We start from the raw sequence: 19,062 nt of genomic DNA, 5'->3' as shown, positions 1-19,062 counted from the left end.
CTCCCGTCCCGACCGGAATGCGCACTATTCCTGGAGATTCTTCGGCGGCACGTTGCCTCGTTGCTCGCGCTTGCGAAAAAGTTCTTCCTGGTCGCGCTCCGTTTACACGAGCATTCCCGTACACACCTGCCGAGTTAGAAAGTATCGACCCCCGCGATCGATTTGCAATTTTATGTATAATTCATTACTGCGGCCGTTGCCTTAGCTGGCGGTTCGATAGGAATTATCTTCGATCATTTCGTGGCGAAAAATCGCTGATACTCAAGAGATTAACACTCTACGCTGAGGAGAACCAGTTTTTCTTATCTTCGAACAAGTGTAGACTAAATGAAGCTAAATTTTGCAGAAAACGACCCTTATCTTCACGTGTAATCGTTGAAACTATCGAGAGTTGATTGAACTGTGAGCTGTTTGAATATTTAACACGTTTAATGTAGCTGCACGTATAGATTTAATATAGTTTGTATCTTTTTTCCGAGTGAACAGTGATGCCGAGTGAATGAACAATCGTTTGCCGAAGAGCTTTCAAGCGAATTAATTCGATACGACTGAAGACCATTTTGTAAAAAGATTTGTTTAAGCGGTTAAGATGAATGGAGTGGGATTGTGAGCATAGGTTGTTTAAAATGTGAAAAAAATAATCCGATCCTGCCAGGATTCGAACCTGGAATCTTCTGATCCGTAGTCAGACGCGTTATCCGTTGCGCCACAGGACCGCCCTGCTACAACCCCTCTAATTTTAGCATGAATTCCAACACCTAAATCCACGTCATAATACCTCGAACTCGATGAACGATATTTATTTGTCGATCGATTAACGCCTACGGCACGAGTAAATTCGTTCCTCTCGCACCTGACGTATTCGATATGACATTTAGAACTTTCCTGGCCTTTTTATCGAACTGCCCCTGGCGGCGGATCAGAAAAGAGTTCATGTGTCCCATTTAACTTCGTACTCTAGATATCGCCGTAATCGCAGCTCGGTAATTGTTTGTACATTCGCGGAGAAAAGTTCTAAGCGAAAGTATTTATTAATTCCTAGATCGGGGACACCCGGTATATTTAGAAAAGAATAAACCCAGTAAACCCAGACTGTATATCTGCTAAGAGTGCGATGTAAACAATTTTTTCTCTCGATAGAGAATATATTTAAGAGGGCGGAATCAACCCCTAAGGTTTTAGTAATTTTTATTAATCCCGGAATAACGTATAACTATAAATTAATAAATTTACCGTAAAAGGTATCTCACCCCTCGGTATTTCAAGACAGTGTAACTTCGTTTTATAATTATCGGTGTTGACATTGCATAGTAAATGATATATGCAAGTAATCATTGTGTAATGACGGATTTTTAAGGTGCCAATTAATTTTAAAATATCAAATTGTTATATATAATCACAGGAACGGAAGAACGAACAAATTTTACCGAGCAACCAATTGAATTCCGGTTAATTACTCGGGTATAAGAAGCCCAGGCGACGCTGGCTAGTTTAAGCTAGTTTCCAATAAAGGTAATCAGTTGCACACAGCGAGAGTACAAAGATGGATGCAACTCGGGAACAAGGTCGCGCAGGGCACATTTTTATAGCGACTTTTTTTGTCATATGGTGCCCCACGTTCACCGTTGAACTGGGTCCCCCAACAGTTTAAACGGAACTATCTGACGCGCCGGATGTCTAGTAGACATTTATATGCGAGTCTATTGTCTGCATCGGTAACAAATGCTATAGTTGAACAGTGCAAGTAGAATGTACTGTTTTTACACAGACAAGGTCCTCGACACTTAACTGAATCTTTGCCGCATCAAATACAGAGTGGCCCAAAAATCTTTAAACTATTTCCAAATATAACCCTTAATTATTTAAATATTCACATTTATTTCTCTATAAATAAATTCGAATTTTAAATGTTCCGATGACTTTTGAGTCACCCTGTATGTATGGAAACTAAATGACCCTGAACTCCCCTCCCCCACATATTCTTGGTTATATTAATCCCTGCAGACCAATTTTTCCCCCCATTCGACATTATGGAGTGAATTTATTTTACCCCCTCATTGTTATATTTAAACCCTCTTTTTCCATTCTATACTATAATATTAATTTAACCCTAAAACATAGTACAAAGACGACAAGACTTAATTCCAACATTATTAAATTATATTTAACCTTCATCCCTATATTTACACCCCTTTCCTCATTCAACACTGTCCACTTAATCCCTCATCCCTATATTCAAACCCTTTTCCCATTCAACGTAATTAGCCAAGGGTGGAATAGATTAAAAACCACCTTGTATCTCTAAACAGACGGTTAATAAAATAACCACAAGGGCCCATTCATGCCGCTATTTTTACAACGTTGTAACGATCCTACGTCACTGGCACCCCATGTGTACCAATGAACCATAAGGGGTTGAAACGAGGTGGATCAATTCGCGGACTAATAAAAATACATCCATTGAATTCTCAGCAGCCCACGTCATTTTTAGCGTAAATATACGCGACACGGTTAACCTATTCCGCGCATAATCGTTCTTTGTATACGAATGTGTCTTACAAAGTAACAAAAGCTATTGTTAACGCTCGAACTACCGAACGAGCCAAGACAACAAATCCTTATTCTTATTCAAATTATGAAAATGTATTCACAAGATATTGTTGAGTAAATTGCTACGTCCAAACCCATTATACATAGAACGATACATATTGTTTTACTGTATTGACAACAACATAACATTACGATTTATAGTACATTCGTCAATAACGCTACAATTACATGACATGCAAGAACGGTGGTATTTCTCAGCTGTTCTACATAGGCTCTACATGTGGGAATATAATTGAATTGCGTAGAAGCGAGTGAAATGAAAGAGAGAAAAAATACTTCGGACGGCAGAGTAAAAAGAAAAGTAGGTTCCACGCGTTGATCGTCACCCCGATAAAACAACGGAGAACTTACCGTGGTCGATGGAACTGCGGCCGCGGAACGATGAATCAGAAAAATCACGCAATATCGCAACGCGCGACAGTCCCAGCTATCGAGAACTAGGAGCGTAATCGGTGCACGTTCGAACGCGCACACGATCGCACACGGGCCCCGATACTTTCGAAACAATACGCGCACACCTCGTGACACTTCCGCGAAACAACAATAATCGAGAACACTTATCGAACGATCTCTCTTTCTATCGTCGACGACACACACCCACGGGAGCCGATGGTCCCAGCGTTGTTTACACGGGAAGGAAGACGCGTGAAATGCTCAGGTGTGTTTCCGCGTAACGGACACGGGGCACTTTAAATCGACGAGGAACGTCAATGTCACCCCGTCACTGTGTATCGGGAACATGAAGGGTGCCGATCCGATGTGCACAGGGATGATTACTGATCGGCAGTGCTTGCCACCGATCAATTGATGATATCCATTCACCGTTCGCACTCGGATCGGTCACGTGTGCCACATAGTACCGCGCGACCCGTTCAGGAAACCGTCGACACGAGCGAACAGCGGCGAGAGCTGTCACGAACCGTCCTCACACTCGCCATTTTGGTTTACACTGACACTCGGGGAACGGGCAGCGAGGTGTTCCGAACTCATGCGCATGCGCGCGACAGGTGGCTGCCCGGGAGTTAAACCGCCATCCGCAATGCCGAAATTTTGAATTTCGTGAAACTCGCAACATTCCCGCTTTCAATTTGCAACCCTTCCATTCTGAACTCCTTCCAAAACTCTACGATGTTCGATTCTCGATAAATAATTTTTAAACGAATTCAACCCCCCGCCGCTACTTTACTGACTGTCGAACAGTTACCAGTCGACCTGTTACCACACGAGTTTAGCAATAAACTTACCAACACCGGTTACATAGAAAGTTTCAGATTTATTATACTATAATTATTGTAATAATAAAGATTCTTTCATATGAAGTTATTCGACAGATTTCATAATTCATATATACATGTGTGGTGAATACCGCAGAACTTCTAATTTGACTAAACCTCATCCACAGTTCAGATTTATTATTCCGTAATTATTGAAATTATAAAGATTCTTTCATGTGAAGTTATTCAATAGATTTCATAATTGAGAGATATACATGTTATACTAAATATTTATTGTAAATACATAACAACAATAACCCAGTTTTGAACTTTCTTTTGCATCATGGCGCATGAGTTATTGAGTTGATGGCGCCAGCAGGCGCCAGCGAGGTGCAGCGAGGCAAGTCTCTCGTGCACACGATTATTTATGTATAATTATAAATAAAGTTCTTAAATAGTAGTACCCGGTAGTACATACAGTTTGTAAGTGAAATATTTATAATGCACTACAAAGATTTTTACAAGTGAGGGGAACAAAGTTGTTTCAAAATATGTGCTGCGCAATGACACCGTGGTGTTTACCGGTCCCTCAAACGAATAGCATAATTCAATCATGTGAAACGTCAGTTCTGAAAAATGCAGTACCATTCGTATGATGATTAATTTACAAGAAAGTGCATGAAGAAGTTATTGTATAAAGCTAATATAAATAAAGAGGAATGAAAGATGAAACGAGTGAAGATGAAAGTGAAGAGGCCGAATCCACTGTTTGAACTTTGGTTAGAAGAATGGCGGCAAAAAGCTTCGTCCCAAAATTCGGATATGCAATACCATTTTTCCAAAGCGCTTGCCTCATTGAAGAAATATCCGTTACCATTAAAGTCTGGGAAAGATTGCTTGATTCTACAACATTTTGGTACAAAATTATGCTCGTTGCTAGATAAGAAGCTTGAAAAATATAAAGCCGAGAATGGAGGTTTGATAAGTACCGATGATATTATTTGCATACATTGTAATAACATTAAAGAGCCTAAAAGAAAACACAAATCGCAACCAGTTTCAATAACTGCAGAAAATCCAACACCCAAAAAGGTAAGGATATATAAACTCTACCACAAAACAATTTTTAAGAAATTGATCAATTTGAAGGAAAAAGTATACAATAAACAAAATTTCAATTTTTTTCATTTCAAGACAGAACTTGCAGAACTCAGCAAATGTAATTTACCATCGTGGAACTTGGAAAATTATGCAGTTTTAATGATTTTATACAAGAAAACACAAGAAATTTATTCTTCAGGTATTCTTTATTTCATTTTGTATGTTATTCTGTTCTATGTTGTTAAATTATTGTGTGATTATTATTGTCTTAGGGTTTGTTGTTGAGGAGGATTTATTGCTCGAAGTAAAAAATTTATGTGGTAATGCGTCGAAGAATTCGATTATGAGTTTCTTTGATAATGGCTTGGTATTTAGGCTAAGCACACCAATAAGGTAATGAATGAATTTATGTTATTTTACTACAGTATTGTACTACAGTTACAGTATTAATATCATAATAATTTCTGGTAGGTATACTCTTACCGAAGCAGGTATAAATATTTCAAAGAAAATCTGTGAAATCACTGCCACAGATGCAAACCTAGTTATCTCTTCTGATGTTCTAAACAACATTCAAGCACGTCTAGTGGCATTGTTTCCACAAAAATCAGAAAAAGCAGATGCGAAAAGCTGTGATAATTCAGGCTTAAATACGCAACCATCCGGAGAACATCGGAAGAATATTCCAAATAGTTTAACTAAATCTTCTCAAGTTGAGAATTGTCGATCGCCAGAGAAACTTACTAGAAACAAAAGAAATGTGCAACAATCTAGTCAGTGTTCTACGCAGAAGAAATCCAAGGGAAATGATGTTATAGAAATTCCTGACAGGTTAAATGATGTAAACTCAGATGCATCTAATAAAGAAAATGGTAGAATTCTTTCCGTTGATCATGTGCAAAAAAGAATATATTTAAAATCTAGCAAATTCGATATAATATTATTAGTGGATACACAAGAAACTTGTGGGTATGTGTCATCTTACTTATTATTTCTGTTGGTATATGAAAAATATTTTTTAAATATTTCCTTTCAGTGGAAAAACAAAACCTCAACATGACGTTACACTGTCAGAGTTATCACAATTTGGTGTATTATTTGAAGTGCGTCATTTAAAAGTTGGGGACTTTGCATGGATTGCCAGGTGTAGGAATACAAGCAACGAATTGATCCTGCCATATATAGTAGAAAGGAAAAGAATAGATGATTTAAGTGCTAGTATTACAGATGGAAGATTCCACGAACAAAAGGTGATAGAATACTAAAATTTTAAAATCGTTCTATCAATTTGTTTCTAATTAATTTTAAAACAATCCTGTTTTACGTAGTTCCGATTGAAACAATGCGGAATTGAAAATCTCATGTACATAATTGAAGAATACGATAAGGGCAACAGATTGGCAATACCACGATCATCGCTAATGCAAGCTTCTATAAATACTTTGATACAAGACGGATTTTCAGTAAAGTATACTAAGAACCATAAAGACTCAATGTTTTATTTGTCGTCGTTAACAAAAATTTTAAACAACGTTTTTAGTGTGTGTAATTTTCTTTTTTAAATTGTTACTTGTACGAATCAATAATTAGATTTAAGAACATTATTTACTTATTGTGTATACTTATTACAGAAAAAGAATTTGGTAGGATGCAAAAAGGAAACTCTTCCACAAGCAGATATTTTAGTCGATACCGTTAATCTAATGGAATTCGAAGAATTTAATAAAGCAGCATCAAAGCAAAAAGTATAAAAATTATATTACTTTAACAAACGTAAATGTATTTATATTTAACAACATTTTTTACATGATATTTTAGGTATTCAAAGTAACTCAAATGTTCGTTCGTCAATTACTACAGTTAAAAGGTGTATCTGTAGAGAAAGCGTTTGCGATTGTGGAACGTTATCCAACACCGAAAGTACTGGTTAATGCTTTTCAACAATCTGATTGCAATGGAGAGTTATTGTTATCTAATGTACAAGCTGAAAATAAGAAGCAGGTTCTTGGTCCAGTAATTAGTAAAACGATTTGTCAGTTATACACGAACAAAACGCTGAGTTAATAAACTAAATTTTACATATGTACATATAAAATGAATAAATTTTATTACAATAACGTTTAATACTTTAATCATTATATGTATTCACCTTTACATTATTATATATTTATGTCTAGTTTAATATATTATAAGCTAATAATAAATCAACATACTTTGTTGCACATGCATGATGAACCATACAGTAAATCTAAAACTCTGGTGATTTAAAGCGTACATAGAGTTTCTTATCAAATACATTGTGACATTGTAATCTATATTATTCTATATATATATACTAAACTCCATATAAGAATAGTCTTACTAGCGGGACTCTACTGCACATCTCTCTAATGGACTCTAATAGAACTCGTTCATTGGCTAATCCCCTACCCGTACTCCGCCGTCCACGTGACCATTGAGACAATACCGAGTGTTCGTAGTATTTATATAGAGAAATATTGAGAGATTAATACTATTGTTTATATTGTGCAATATAGTTTAATTAAAAGAAAGCGGAAAGATACAAGAGTAGGTATATTTTTATACGTCGAACCGCCACAGGTAATGAGGTTACGTTGACGTATAAACGCCAACCGGTTTGAGAGGTTAAGACGATACAATTACAAATTTTTTGTCACCTGGTATATGAATATTCATGACATAAATAGTGGGTGATCTATATCTATATAGAGACTTTACAACAAGGCTGACGCGCAACGACATGCGCGAAACAGGACCGTTCTTATATGGAGTTTAGTATATATAGTTGCAGTATTTTATATGTAATTTAAAAAAATGAGTAGGTGTAATTTGAAACAGTGAAAGCATTAGAAGAATTTAAAAACACTGTTATATTATTTTCAACCTATTAAACATATTAAGTAAAAAAACAATTTCCTATTTCACTCGGGTTTGTTGAAAATCAAGTAGAATATTTTTATTTTGCATAAAGACCTGCTGTCTAGTAATTACTAATTTTATATCACTAAAGAATTTGCGAAAAGTATTCTAGATTTCTCACCCTCTTGCGGCAAATATAGAAAGCATTGCGACATGAGAATGAGACTAGCAAAACTTGAACGCGCTACGAGTTGCCAATCCAGTATCGAGCTCCGCATCGTATCGTAAGTCACGGTTACAAACGTATCTCGGGAAGTTTGTTGTTCGCTTCCTTAGTGTATTGTATGTATTTATATTGGTTTTTTGTGTAAAACCTGCCGAATTTTTACAATGAGCGCCGAGGAGGAAGTTCTACGGATTCAAAAGAAATTGAACAAGATGTCGAGCGGTGACGGGACGGTGAGTAAGTGAGTAAAATAAAGATAGTTGTGTTTCGCTTTGCAGATTCAGCCTCGCTCACCGAGAATCAAGTTATAGTTTTCAAACTAAAATACGATTACCAAGATATCATTCGATCGTGCAACGTGTACGAACCTATTACCCTTGGAAATAATACTTCGGAATGATAATATTCATGTACGCGCTAATTTCAGTGAACTCTGAATGTTTGTATTACCTAAGGCGGTCAACGTATTGTGGTGCTTGAATATCTAGTATTCTAATTTTAACATAATAAAGCGTTGGTAAAGGTTAAATCGTGTTCTAGGTGTAAAATTGATTAGAGTACGCGTACGTTCTGTTACATAGTTTCATGTTAAGTTCATTGTGGAAATAATGATTGTGCAGATCTAGTACTTGGCAGTGTCTAAAGTGTGTACAACTATTAGTTGTGTTATGTGTTATCTAACAAAAACTTACTGTCATCAATTTAAATTATATTATTGAGCTATACGAGTTTAAGCTATAAACATTTATGTGGACAGTGTATCGAAATAAATAATGATAAAATAATATTTTTAAGTTTAAACTAATCGATCAGTTAACTATTAATATTATATTGTACCAAGCGTGCTATGAAATACCGATGTTTTACATATATTTGCAATTGATATCTTTGTACACCAAAAAAGTAATAACTCTTGTTTCAGGGTCAAGAACAAGCTTTGGACTTACTTAAAGTATTGCAGAAACTACCAGTTGATTTAGAACTTTTGACCAAAACTCGCATCGGAATGACAGTGAACGCATTGAGAAAATCGAGTAGAGATGAAGAAGTAATATCACTGTCGAAGACTTTGATAAAGAATTGGAAAAAATTCTTATCTGGTAAGAGATTACATTTTATTGAAATGAATATTGCAAGAGAATTAGCAGATTTAAATTATATATTAATATTTAGGATCGAATAAAGAAAAGGATTCTACGTCTTCGAGCAGTTCAAAGAAGAGAGATGATAAATCAGAGAAAAATAAAGATGACGGAGATCAGAAAAAAGATAAAGACAACACTGATGGTGATGTCAAAATGAAAGAAGAGAAACATCATAAAGATATGCAAAGGAAACAGTCAACATTTCCTGCTCCTACCACAACAGATGCTGTTAGGCTTAAATGTAGAGAACTACTGGCAGCAGCTTTGCGAGTAGATGGAAAAGCGATCGAGGGCTGTGCTTCGCCAGAAGAACTGGCAGAGGAACTGGAGGAAGCAATTTATGCTGAATTCAAAAATACTGACAACAGATATAAGAATAGGGTTCGTTTAAATCTTCAACGTTTACATATTTGTATCTCTATATTAGCCAGTCTGAAACGTATAATTGATTTTTCAGGTGCGAAGCAGAGTTGCAAATTTACGTGATGCAAAGAATCCTAATCTTCGAACCAATTTCATCGCCGGTGCTATAACGCCTGCTCGACTTGCTGTCATGACTGCCGAAGAAATGGCAAGCGATGAAATAAAGCAATTGCGAGAACAGTTCAAGAAGGAAGCAATCAACGACGCGCAACTTGCCACTGTACAAGGCACGAAAACCGATTTACTGAAGTGCGGTAAATGCAAGAAGCGCAACTGTACATACAACCAAGTACAAACACGTTCAGCCGACGAACCTATGACTACTTTTGTACTATGCAACGAATGCGGTAATCGATGGAAGTTCTGTTAAATAGCCCTGGCTCTTCAAGATTCTATCCGGGAAGGAAATGTATTTCGTTCAAGACCTGCCTATTAACACTTGCCAGAGTTAACAAGACCTCATTGAAGATATACTGCATAAAATTTACGAGACACGGACTGTACAGTGACAAATTTTTAATCCCTTCACAAGTTTCAAACTACACAACTTGTTGTATATATTGAAATTATAATCTGATAGGCCTCAACTTGAAGACGTCGCATCAAACTTGAAGAGAAATTAAATCTTGAATCATTGCTCGAAACTTCGGAAGACGCGCGCGCGAATTATATTAAGGTGAAAGTAAAACTATTCATTTCACATCGTACACGTTCTCACAATGTTTTATCTATGAAAAAGTTCTGAATTGTGAATACAGTTCTGAAATACATGTATGTGACACTATAATACAGTATATTTGCAACTCTACCTATGGTACTAAGGAAAACTCCGGTATTAGTACAAAAATCGAGTGAACCAGCTTGAATAATATATTTTGTTCCGAGGGAAGGTGACGGATAGATGGATATATCAATTTAAAAGATCTTTATTGAAAATCTTTTAACACATTTGTTCTTACATCTAGCAAATCTACAAAATGTACAATACAATGCTATCGCAAATTATAAATGTACAGCTATTAGCTTGATATTATCCTCTATTCGTAAGATGCTAGAAGTTCTTACAAATAGAGGATAATACCTCTGCACAAACCCGGAAGGGGAGCCAGGATGCTATGTCGAATAATTATTGAGGAGCAAAAGGCGTGAATCGGAGAGGAAGACTGCCGTTGGCCCACCTCGTGCTACAAAGCAGATTATCCTTTAAAAAAATGATCTACCTTAAGATAGTAGACCAGCATTGACGGACCCTTGGTCAACCATCAGGTGAGTCCCTGGTCAGCCTCTGGACCTTTTGGCACTTGGCGGCCCCGCATATAGCATCACTGCTTGGCGCCAGATCCGACCACTCTTGCCTCTTGCTCCTGCCGCCTCCTCGCTCCTCCCTCGGTCCGAGTCGGGTCGCCCGACACTGACTCTACTGATTACTGAGCGCTCCATGGCTCCTCCGCACTCCACTCCTCCATCAACCATCCACCGCACCAGCCACTCTTTCGTACAGCGCGCACCGGCGCACGCGCACCTTTGCTGCGTAGCGGGTGCTTCGAAGTCCGGAGTTGCTCGTATTTATATAGTTGGTTTGTTGGTTATCATAGTTACCATTGATTACGAAGGGACGTATTTACGAGGGGGAAACGAAAACACGAGCAGGCACGAGGCACGAAGTACTCTGCTACAGAGTTGTTACAAAGTAACGATATCTGATACAGAGTCTGTTACTGGCAGTACAGTAACTTACTGTACTGCTGACAGAAATCGTGGCAGAAAACTCCCCGAACGTGAGCTCGTGAGCTCTCACTCTCATGTCCTCTCTACATTCAAATCGAAATTTTGCAATTTTTGAAGACTCAAATTTGAGTCGATTTTAGAATGCATTCCTGTAGAAAATCTCAGTCATTTGAGAGCTGAAGTTAACGACCCAGACAGCACAGTCTGCCGCCGGACCCAACTAGCCGAGCCCCAGCCCGACACGTTACGGGCTAACGCATGCCTCAGCGTTGAGACCAAATCAGGACGATTTAGCCTGGCCCCTGTGCACAAAAGGGCGCGATTTTCACCTGCCGGGGGCTCGAGCCCAGAGCCTGACGGCCGGGCTGGGATTCAGCCTGTTTTTGAGAGGGCAGCACGGTATCACACTAATGTGGCCAATCAGTGCTTCGATTGGGCCCAACTTTTCTCGCGCATGCGCGACACAGGGCGGGTCGCATCAATATGACAGTACTTTGCAAATGCGTAGCAGTCTCCCTTGTTACCGACAAAAGTATAATAAGTTAATAAATAAGACCTTTGAGGGCGATTGCTGCCTAGATTGACCTTTATGTGGCGTTTTTGATTACTGAAAAAACCCGTGTTTGTATTATCACACAATGAGAACGCGAATCCCGCACCCTTGCAATCTTGCAAATCGGCTGAATCCTAGCCCGGCCGGCAGGCCCTGGGCTCGGAGCTGCTCGGAGCCCTCGGCAGGTGAAAATCGCGCCCTTTTGTGCACAGGTGCCAGGCTGAAACCGAGCCGGTGTGCCGTCGGGGGAAATAAGATATCTCGAAAAATTGAGGAAACCCGTCCGTCTTGAGCAAAATTGATTGGATTTTGCAGGGATTCTCCGAGTCAATTTTAAAATGTATAAAATTGTGCTCCCATTTGTTTAATGAAATAAAGTTTAAACTGATCCCTTTTACCCACTGTTTAGCACCTGTTGAATACTCCAAGGTAACCTAAAAATACAGGTGTAACCTGTGAATATTCGATATAAATACATACAATATGTATATCTGTAGAAGTGAGGCACGGATAGATCAAACATTTATATATGCTGCAATTTGCAGTATTCATGATGCAATACAATTCATTATTCAGTATGTCAATCATTTCCTTTAGCAGTTCCTCTAATTGGGAGCTGTAAACTGTAAACGTATAAATAAACTGCCAACGCATAACTATCATGAAATCATGACGCGTTGTCAAGTGTTACCACCTAAATGGGTTTCAATGTTCAATGTTCAATTGTACATAGAAGTTGTAGATAAACATTGTAAGACACATATCTTCCGCTAATTTTAAAAAGTCATGTTACACTTGTAGACCAACTCACGCGTCATTGCGCGTCATTGTGCACGTGTGTATCGAGTAAATATATATAAAGCATCACAATCTCTTCCAGTTTCGATCAAATTGTCACGATGAAACCACTCGTTAATTTGCCCGTAATCGCAAGATTATCGAAGAAAGTGATACGAATTTTAGGATGTAATCCGGGATCGATGACGTTACAAGGTACGAACACGTACCTTGTGGGCACTGGATCCAAGTGAGTACCTATTTAAAATGCATCTCTTAGTGTAATGAATTAAATATTTATAGTATGACGCAATAACACGTTTTCTCGTAGACGTATATTAATTGACACAGGAGAAACAAAAACTGCTGGTGAATACATAAAAGTATTATCTCAGGTTTTGAAAGATGAACAAGCTATAATAGAACATGTAATAATAACGCACTGGCATCACGATCATATTGGTGGAGCGAATGCAGTACAGGACATGCTGAACGCTATAAATCCTCCAGTACACAGTATTATATGGAAATTACCCAGGTCTTCCGAAGATACAGAAGAGCCAAGCAAAATGGAAAAAGCAACTAATTGGCAACCATTAAAGGATAAACAAATAGTGGAAGTAGAAGGCGCCAAGCTTTCGATTGAACATACTCCTGGACACACTACAGACCACGCTTCCCTATTCCTCCAGGATGACGGAGTATTGTTCAGTGGAGATTGCATTCTTGGGGAGAGAACAGCTATTTTTGAGGATCTATATACTTACTTACAATCGTTGAAGAAGTTGTTGACATTGAAACCTCAACAGATTTACCCTGGGCATGGGTCGGTCATAACAGACGCCGAAGCCACTATTAAGTTTTATATTCAACATAGAGAGAAAAGGGAAGCAGAGATTTTAGGTGTTTTAGAGAAGAATTCCAAGACCAGTACTTTGTCAGAGATGGACATTGTAAAGCATATATACGCGGTAATAACTATTACAGTATTTCTAATCTTCATTGGATATCTTGGAAGCTTATCCTTAGATAAAGCCAATCCTCCAATTCTTCGCCAGTTTTGTAACAAAACTACAAGAGTATATATTCCCACTAAATAGTTTCAGCGTTGATGTCTCAATACCTTGAACAGATCTTTTTTAATGAAATATTGAATTATCTACTTCTTTTACTAGTATATTAAATATTTGAATGTTTCCAGGATACCTCGCAGATCATGTGGGAAGCAGCAGCTTACAATGTGTTCCACCATTTGAATAAATTGCTGAAAGAAGGAAAAGTGAAGGGTGAGAAAGGAAAGTGGCAATGTTAACGATGTCACGAACTTAGGCAAATAATTATATCTAATTAAAAATTAAAAATTTCGTTAACAATTATAGTGACTATTATAAAATTTTATTTATTAACGTGAAATAAATGGAATCGGTAATTTATTCTTTCATAGCTTTATTAAGCCTATACTAATTCCATACCCAAGTAGACTGAAGAAAATTATTGGAAAAGCAATGCTGTGAAACATTTATTCAACTTACAGGAGAATAAAATGATAGTTATACATGCTTGTAATTTTTCGTTCTCGATGTAATAAGCTGACGACGCTACAAATGTGCGTACGGTACAGTGTATAGTAAATGTTTATAATTTCACGAAAGTACATACCACATAGTACAATGATCGGTTTGTTTAAATGCATGCTCAGTGTTCATGCTCTTGTTTTGTCTTTAAAATGACCCTCTAAAACACGTGACACGCAAATAGATGATCGATGTAAAATTATATATGTACATATATATGCATATATATACGTTTCATATATATATATTTTTTTTCTTTGCTACAAAGACATATCACAACAATAAATGTTTCAATATCTTTCATTATAAAATCTGTCTCTTACTAGATTAATGTTGGCGAGTATTCGTACACACGGTACATATATATAGCACCCCTCTTCTTGAACAAAAGGGAGAAACCCTCGCGTAACTTGATGTTACAATATATAATATATAATATTCTCATTATATTCTTAATAAGCTCACTTTGTCCGATTACCTGCTTCTTTCTTTGGGTAAACGTAAAATATATATATATATAATTTATATATATAATTTACATATCTCAATGATATAGAAGTTAATCGTTTATTTGGATTTAGCCTTTATAAGTTCATAGAACGTTACAGCTTGGACAAACTGCACGATTTCATCTGCCAGCCTGTCTACGAGCTTATTGGTTCCAAGCCTGGATCACAGGTTTCACACCTGACGACCTTCATCACCAAGCACACAGGGCTTGACCTCAATTGTCAAAATCTCCAAATAGGATTCAAGAGGCACTGTGTTGACTACGTTCATGAATTGACCCTTCGCAAAAGATCATTTAGCTCTGGAACTTGCTTCCAAGATAGTCTATAATGTAGAATCCGATTTTAGGAAAGTAAAGAGAGGTACGGGGGAGTTAAGGTATGCAAATTTCCATTTCCATTAATGAACACTAAACACACTGTATTCGTGGCATCGTTCATCTAGGAAAGTGCTGAGTTTAAGCAAGGTAATAAAGATAAGTCTATGACGTCAACTGTAAAATAGGCAGCTCTAAGATTGAATGGTGTCGAACCAGAACTAAACATGAGAGACAGACTTTTAGTTACTATTGATAAAAACGTTCAAGGTGAACGAAGACTTTGGATAACACGTTTTGTTAACGTGGTAAAGCAGCTCACGATTGTATACTCGATAGAACAGGGATTGTTGTGAAATATACAACTGGAGGCGTGCCTAGTGAGTATGCATGAGTAGAAGAAACATAGTGACTTTGAAATTAGCCAATGCTATCGGAGAATAGGTAGTACTCTCAGAAATGAGAAGATGAGCCTAGGTTTGAAAAACACCTAACACAGTACTGACCAGCACTTCCACCAGTTTTTAAAACTGCCCTTCTTGATAATCAATGATATATATTTCTATATTAATTATTCCTCGTGTACTGACATATAATATAATCTCTCTCTCTCTCTCTCTCTCTCTCTGTCATTTTGATATACACCTATTTAGTATATCGATAACCATCAACGCAATCACATGATATTGTATTATTGGTATTAATTATCAACAAAAATATTCAATTATTAAACAACATACGAAATATATGTATATATATATATATATTATTACTTAAAAATATAATAGAAACGACGTCAAACAACAAGATGATCCATTCTTTCGTAATGAAATCAAGTCAAGACAATTGGAGAGGAGAAGAATGCATTTATGAATTCTATGACTCAAGTATAACCGTTTCAGGGTACAGGGAAACTTAAGTTTTTCTTGAACGCTACACTCAATTCCGTAGCTCCACTTAGAGTTGCGTGGGGTCAGTACGTTGTCGATTACTAAGCACGGTAACGCAACTCATTTTCTGTAAGAAAATAAAAGGGAAGTACCAATTCTGAGTTATACATTTATAATGGGGTATGGGGAAGAAAGGCACCTGGATTCGCAAGAGGCGTCGATAAAGATAAATAAAATGAATTATCACGTCGGACAACTCGTAGAAAAAAGGAAGAATAAAGGAGGAGAAACCCTAATTGTCGCGCTCTCGTGCGCCCGTCTTACTTAACAATGATAATAGTTTCGTCGATTCGATTACAAAGGTGGTGGCAAACTTCGTCCATTCTTTCATAGTACAAAAGCGGATTTGTTTTGTTTTTTGTTTTTATCACATACAAAGTCTGAAACGACAATGTGGCACAGATATATAGAGCTTGTACCGAGCCGAATGGATAACTACGTTATCCGATTGGCTGGGATTAGTCACTCGTTACGTATTCGAAGGACCTCGAATACCGTATATAAAATTCCATGTTCAAAGAAAAGAATACAACAACACTACATAAGAAAACCGTTCTGCGGGTCAAAACAGCTTGGGTTGATGTAGCTCAGAAGATCGTGATCCGACATCGACGTCAGTTCTTGCGGTAGCATGCCGTCCTCCTGTTTTCTGATAGTGGTCCCGGCTGCGTTTCCAGCGGCGTTCGTTATAGGCGGGTTCACATTTTGTCTGCTGGGCGTGACAGGCATGGCGACCGGTGGCGACTTACTTGTAACTTGTTCGACGATGTTGTTTTGGCTGGAAGGGGATTTCGGCAGAATCCCTTCCATGGCACAGTTCATCAGTTGGGCACTTTGAGTGGCAACGCTATTCAGGATATTCTTGGTCGCAATGATGGCGTGCGCGGTGGTCGTGGTAATGGGTATAGATCTATCGTTAACGATGGTGTTGATGATGTCCTGAGTAGCGTTAGTGATTACGTTATTAATCGCCTGTTCAGCAGCGGTGGTCAGTCTCTGTTGAGACGGCTCCTGAGCTGCCCCACTGGCGAGAGCGGAGCTAGCTTCAGCGACAAAGCCAGCTGGTTGGTTCAGCATGGAACCGATGTCCTGTTGAACTGCCTGCTGCATTGCTTGGGCAGCCTGTGCCTGTTGCACCGCCTGTTGAACAGCTTGAACCTGTTGTACCACTTCCTGCGTCGCCTGCTGAACCGCTTGCTGAACCACTTCCTGAGTAGCCTGCTGTACAGCCTGCTGTACCGCCGGCACAGCCTGAACCTGCTGAACAGCTTGCACTTGTTGCACAGCCTGCTGGACAACTTGTGCGTGTTGCACCACGTGCTGAACGACCTGCTGTTGCGCTTGCTGCACCGCCTGCACCGCTTGCTGCTGCGCCTGGGCGACTACTTGCTCGACCTGTTGCTGCGCCTGTGCCACAACTTGCTCCACCTGTTGCACTTGCTGCATCGCTACAACATCCGGCTGAATCAAACCTTGCATCTGGGGTATGTGATCAGCCGCTGCCGACATAGTCTCGTTTGTGACTTGCAATTGATTGTGGGGTGGTACGCTAGCGGAGGATGTACCGTTGGCTGACACTGGCTGCTCTTGCATCGACGGTAGCAACGCAGCGTTGATGCTGGTCAATAAACTATCCCCGTTAGTCTGTTCTTGCACTGCTGGAGGTGAACCTGACGGAGCACCGTTTGCTAGGGGTTGAACAGTCTGCGGTGGCATGAGCGCTTCCAAGAGTACCGGCATCGGCGGGCTGGTTCTGGTCTGTTGGGGGCTCGGTATCGTTTCATGGTCGTTCACAGCGACATGGCTCATCAGAGTGTTGCTGCTGGGGTTGACAGTTCGTAGCGGCGATACCAGCTGATGCGCCTCCGCGGTGGTGTTCACCAGATTGTCCAACTTGACGCCTTGATTGGAGGAGGCTAGCATGTTGGAAGTTTGAGCCTGTTGCGGTTGTCGACCAGAGGCGATTATGGAAGCACGTTGCTGCATGTTAGCTACGTAGTCGTTCTCCTGACTCTCAGCCTCCTTCGCGTTCGATTCGATGTGGTTCAGATACTTCTCCACGCTGTGGCCACTCTGCGCAGGTAGTGGCTGCCCGTTAGAAGTGACGGTGAAATTCGAGAGGGCTGTGAACTCCGACTGGTGGTGTTTCATTCGAAGGTCTACGACTCCTCCTCCCTGGAGGGTTCCGTTGGGACTGCCGTCTGTCGTCAACATTGTATTAGTATCTTTGTTGATATGATTGGGACTTAGGACTTTGACTTGAGACGATTCGTGCATACCTCCGTAGTTGTTCTGGTGGGACGTCACCATCGACAGTGAGTGCTGGTTCCGCATCAAATCGACTACGCCCAGGATATTCACTGCTTCTTGCACCGGCGAGCTGTTCGACGCGACAGGCACCGATCTGATCATGTTGGTCTGCGACGTTTCTATGGAGTTCTCGTTGACGAGCTGCTGCAGAGGGCTGGTCCCCGACGAGCCATTCGCCGTCGGTGTACTTTGCATGCTGTTCTCGCTGATCATACTGTTCTCGCTGTTCTCGTCCAGCACCTCCGTCTTCAAGTTATCTGGCAGGATCAACTGAAGGTTCGAGGACGATCGACGGTTTAGAAGCGTGTTCGCGACCATAGCCGGGGGTGGCATCATCACGTCCGGCGGTGAATTCTGGCAACTGGTACTCTGCGTCGCCCACATCATCACCGGCGTCACCTGCGAAGAGGCTGTGACCGGCGGCGGACTCGGGTCGCTCTTCAAAGATTCGCTCGACTGAGACGACGGCTGCTGCGGCTGCATCGTGGACAAGAAGTTCGGCGTTCCTGCGGTTGCTTGGCTGATCAGAGCTGGAACATCGAAATCTTATTTAGAGGAAGTTGGGGGGACAAGGTGAGATTATCTCGAAACAGAGTTCAGGATTCAAGATTAACCCTTATGTAGTCAACCGAAATGTATAGAATATTTAAAACCTTTCTGTATTTAACATGTTTGCAGAAATTCTCATGATAAGACTATAAATTAATATATTATTAATTAATTAATTTTACTTTAGTTAAGACTT

General features: G+C 39.4%; 5 protein-coding genes and 1 non-coding gene across 19 annotated transcripts in view; 3 read left to right on the top strand and 3 right to left on the bottom strand.

The window, feature by feature from the left end:
• Positions 1-11,129, bottom strand: part of LOC143214273 (uncharacterized) — a 34,506-nt gene extending 23,377 nt beyond the window's left edge. The window contains exon 1 of one of the 3 annotated variants that reach the window (XM_076435083.1): positions 10,820-11,129. In XM_076435083.1, the coding sequence (XP_076291198.1) occupies positions 10,820-10,840 (21 nt within the window). In that variant the 5' untranslated portion in view covers positions 10,841-11,129. Of the gene's footprint in view, positions 1-2,961; positions 3,097-10,819 lie in introns of those variants that run through there. The other 2 variants (XM_076435084.1, XM_076435085.1) reach the window with 2 other exon arrangements.
• Trnar-acg (transfer RNA arginine (anticodon ACG)) lies at positions 644-716 on the bottom strand. Its single transcript has one exon. It is a non-coding gene; the product is annotated as a tRNA-Arg (tRNA).
• Positions 4,182-7,042, top strand: Mus81 (mus81 structure-specific endonuclease subunit). 5 transcript variants are annotated; one of them, XR_013010119.1, is made up of 8 exons: positions 4,182-4,916; positions 5,019-5,124; positions 5,198-5,318; positions 5,397-5,894; positions 5,962-6,175; positions 6,254-6,393; positions 6,557-6,670; positions 6,744-6,885. XR_013010119.1 is itself a non-coding variant. In XM_076435065.1 (8 exons), exons 1-8 carry the CDS (start codon positions 4,551-4,553, stop codon positions 6,987-6,989), a joined length of 1,800 nt encoding a protein of 599 aa, XP_076291180.1. In that variant the 5' UTR covers positions 4,182-4,550; the 3' UTR covers positions 6,990-7,042. The 5 variants fall into 5 exon arrangements, 4 of the variants coding, with proteins under 4 accessions (XP_076291180.1, XP_076291179.1, XP_076291181.1 ...); XM_076435065.1 differs by having other exon boundaries at positions 6,254-6,388; positions 6,744-7,042; XM_076435064.1 differs by having other exon boundaries at positions 6,254-6,466; positions 6,744-7,042.
• Tfiis (RNA polymerase II elongation factor) lies at positions 7,388-10,517 on the top strand. 3 transcript variants are annotated; one of them, XM_076435097.1, is made up of 4 exons: positions 7,388-8,264; positions 8,954-9,131; positions 9,205-9,557; positions 9,634-10,516. In XM_076435097.1, the coding sequence occupies exons 1-4, from the start codon at positions 8,196-8,198 to the stop codon at positions 9,967-9,969; spliced, it is 936 nt and encodes a 311-aa protein (XP_076291212.1). In that variant the 5' UTR covers positions 7,388-8,195; the 3' UTR covers positions 9,970-10,516. The 3 variants fall into 3 exon arrangements, with proteins under 3 accessions (XP_076291212.1, XP_076291213.1, XP_076291214.1); XM_076435098.1 differs by having other exon boundaries at positions 8,118-8,272; positions 9,634-10,517; XM_076435099.1 differs by lacking the exon at positions 7,388-8,264 and adding an exon at positions 8,333-8,441 and having other exon boundaries at positions 9,634-10,517.
• A 712-nt stretch (positions 11,130-11,841) lies between the features above and the next one.
• LOC143214278 (endoribonuclease LACTB2) lies at positions 11,842-14,090 on the top strand. 2 transcript variants are annotated; one of them, XM_076435101.1, is made up of 4 exons: positions 11,842-12,309; positions 12,761-12,907; positions 12,989-13,628; positions 13,859-14,090. In XM_076435101.1, exons 2-4 carry the CDS (start codon positions 12,780-12,782, stop codon positions 13,967-13,969), a joined length of 879 nt encoding a protein of 292 aa, XP_076291216.1. In that variant the 5' UTR covers positions 11,842-12,309; positions 12,761-12,779; the 3' UTR covers positions 13,970-14,090. The 2 variants fall into 2 exon arrangements, with proteins under 2 accessions (XP_076291216.1, XP_076291215.1); XM_076435100.1 differs by lacking the exon at positions 11,842-12,309 and adding an exon at positions 12,332-12,631.
• A 371-nt stretch (positions 14,091-14,461) lies between these two features.
• The window catches only part of Nfat (nuclear factor of activated T cells 3), a 55,196-nt gene continuing 50,595 nt past the window's right edge, over positions 14,462-19,062 (bottom strand). For 4 of the 5 annotated variants that reach the window (XM_076435043.1, XM_076435044.1, XM_076435041.1 and 1 more), the window contains exon 6: positions 14,462-18,847. In XM_076435043.1, the coding sequence (XP_076291158.1) occupies positions 16,545-18,847 (2,303 nt within the window). In that variant the 3' untranslated portion in view covers positions 14,462-16,544. The remainder of the gene's footprint in view (positions 18,848-19,062) is intronic. The other variant, XM_076435045.1, reaches the window with a different exon arrangement.

The sequence above is a fragment of the Lasioglossum baleicum genome, chromosome 12 (assembly GCF_051020765.1).
Source record: "Lasioglossum baleicum chromosome 12, iyLasBale1, whole genome shotgun sequence".
NCBI classification, from domain to species: Eukaryota; Metazoa; Arthropoda; class Insecta; order Hymenoptera; family Halictidae; genus Lasioglossum; species Lasioglossum baleicum.
Note: the sequence above shows the minus strand (reverse complement) of the source record. Positions and strands in the feature narration are given on the sequence as shown.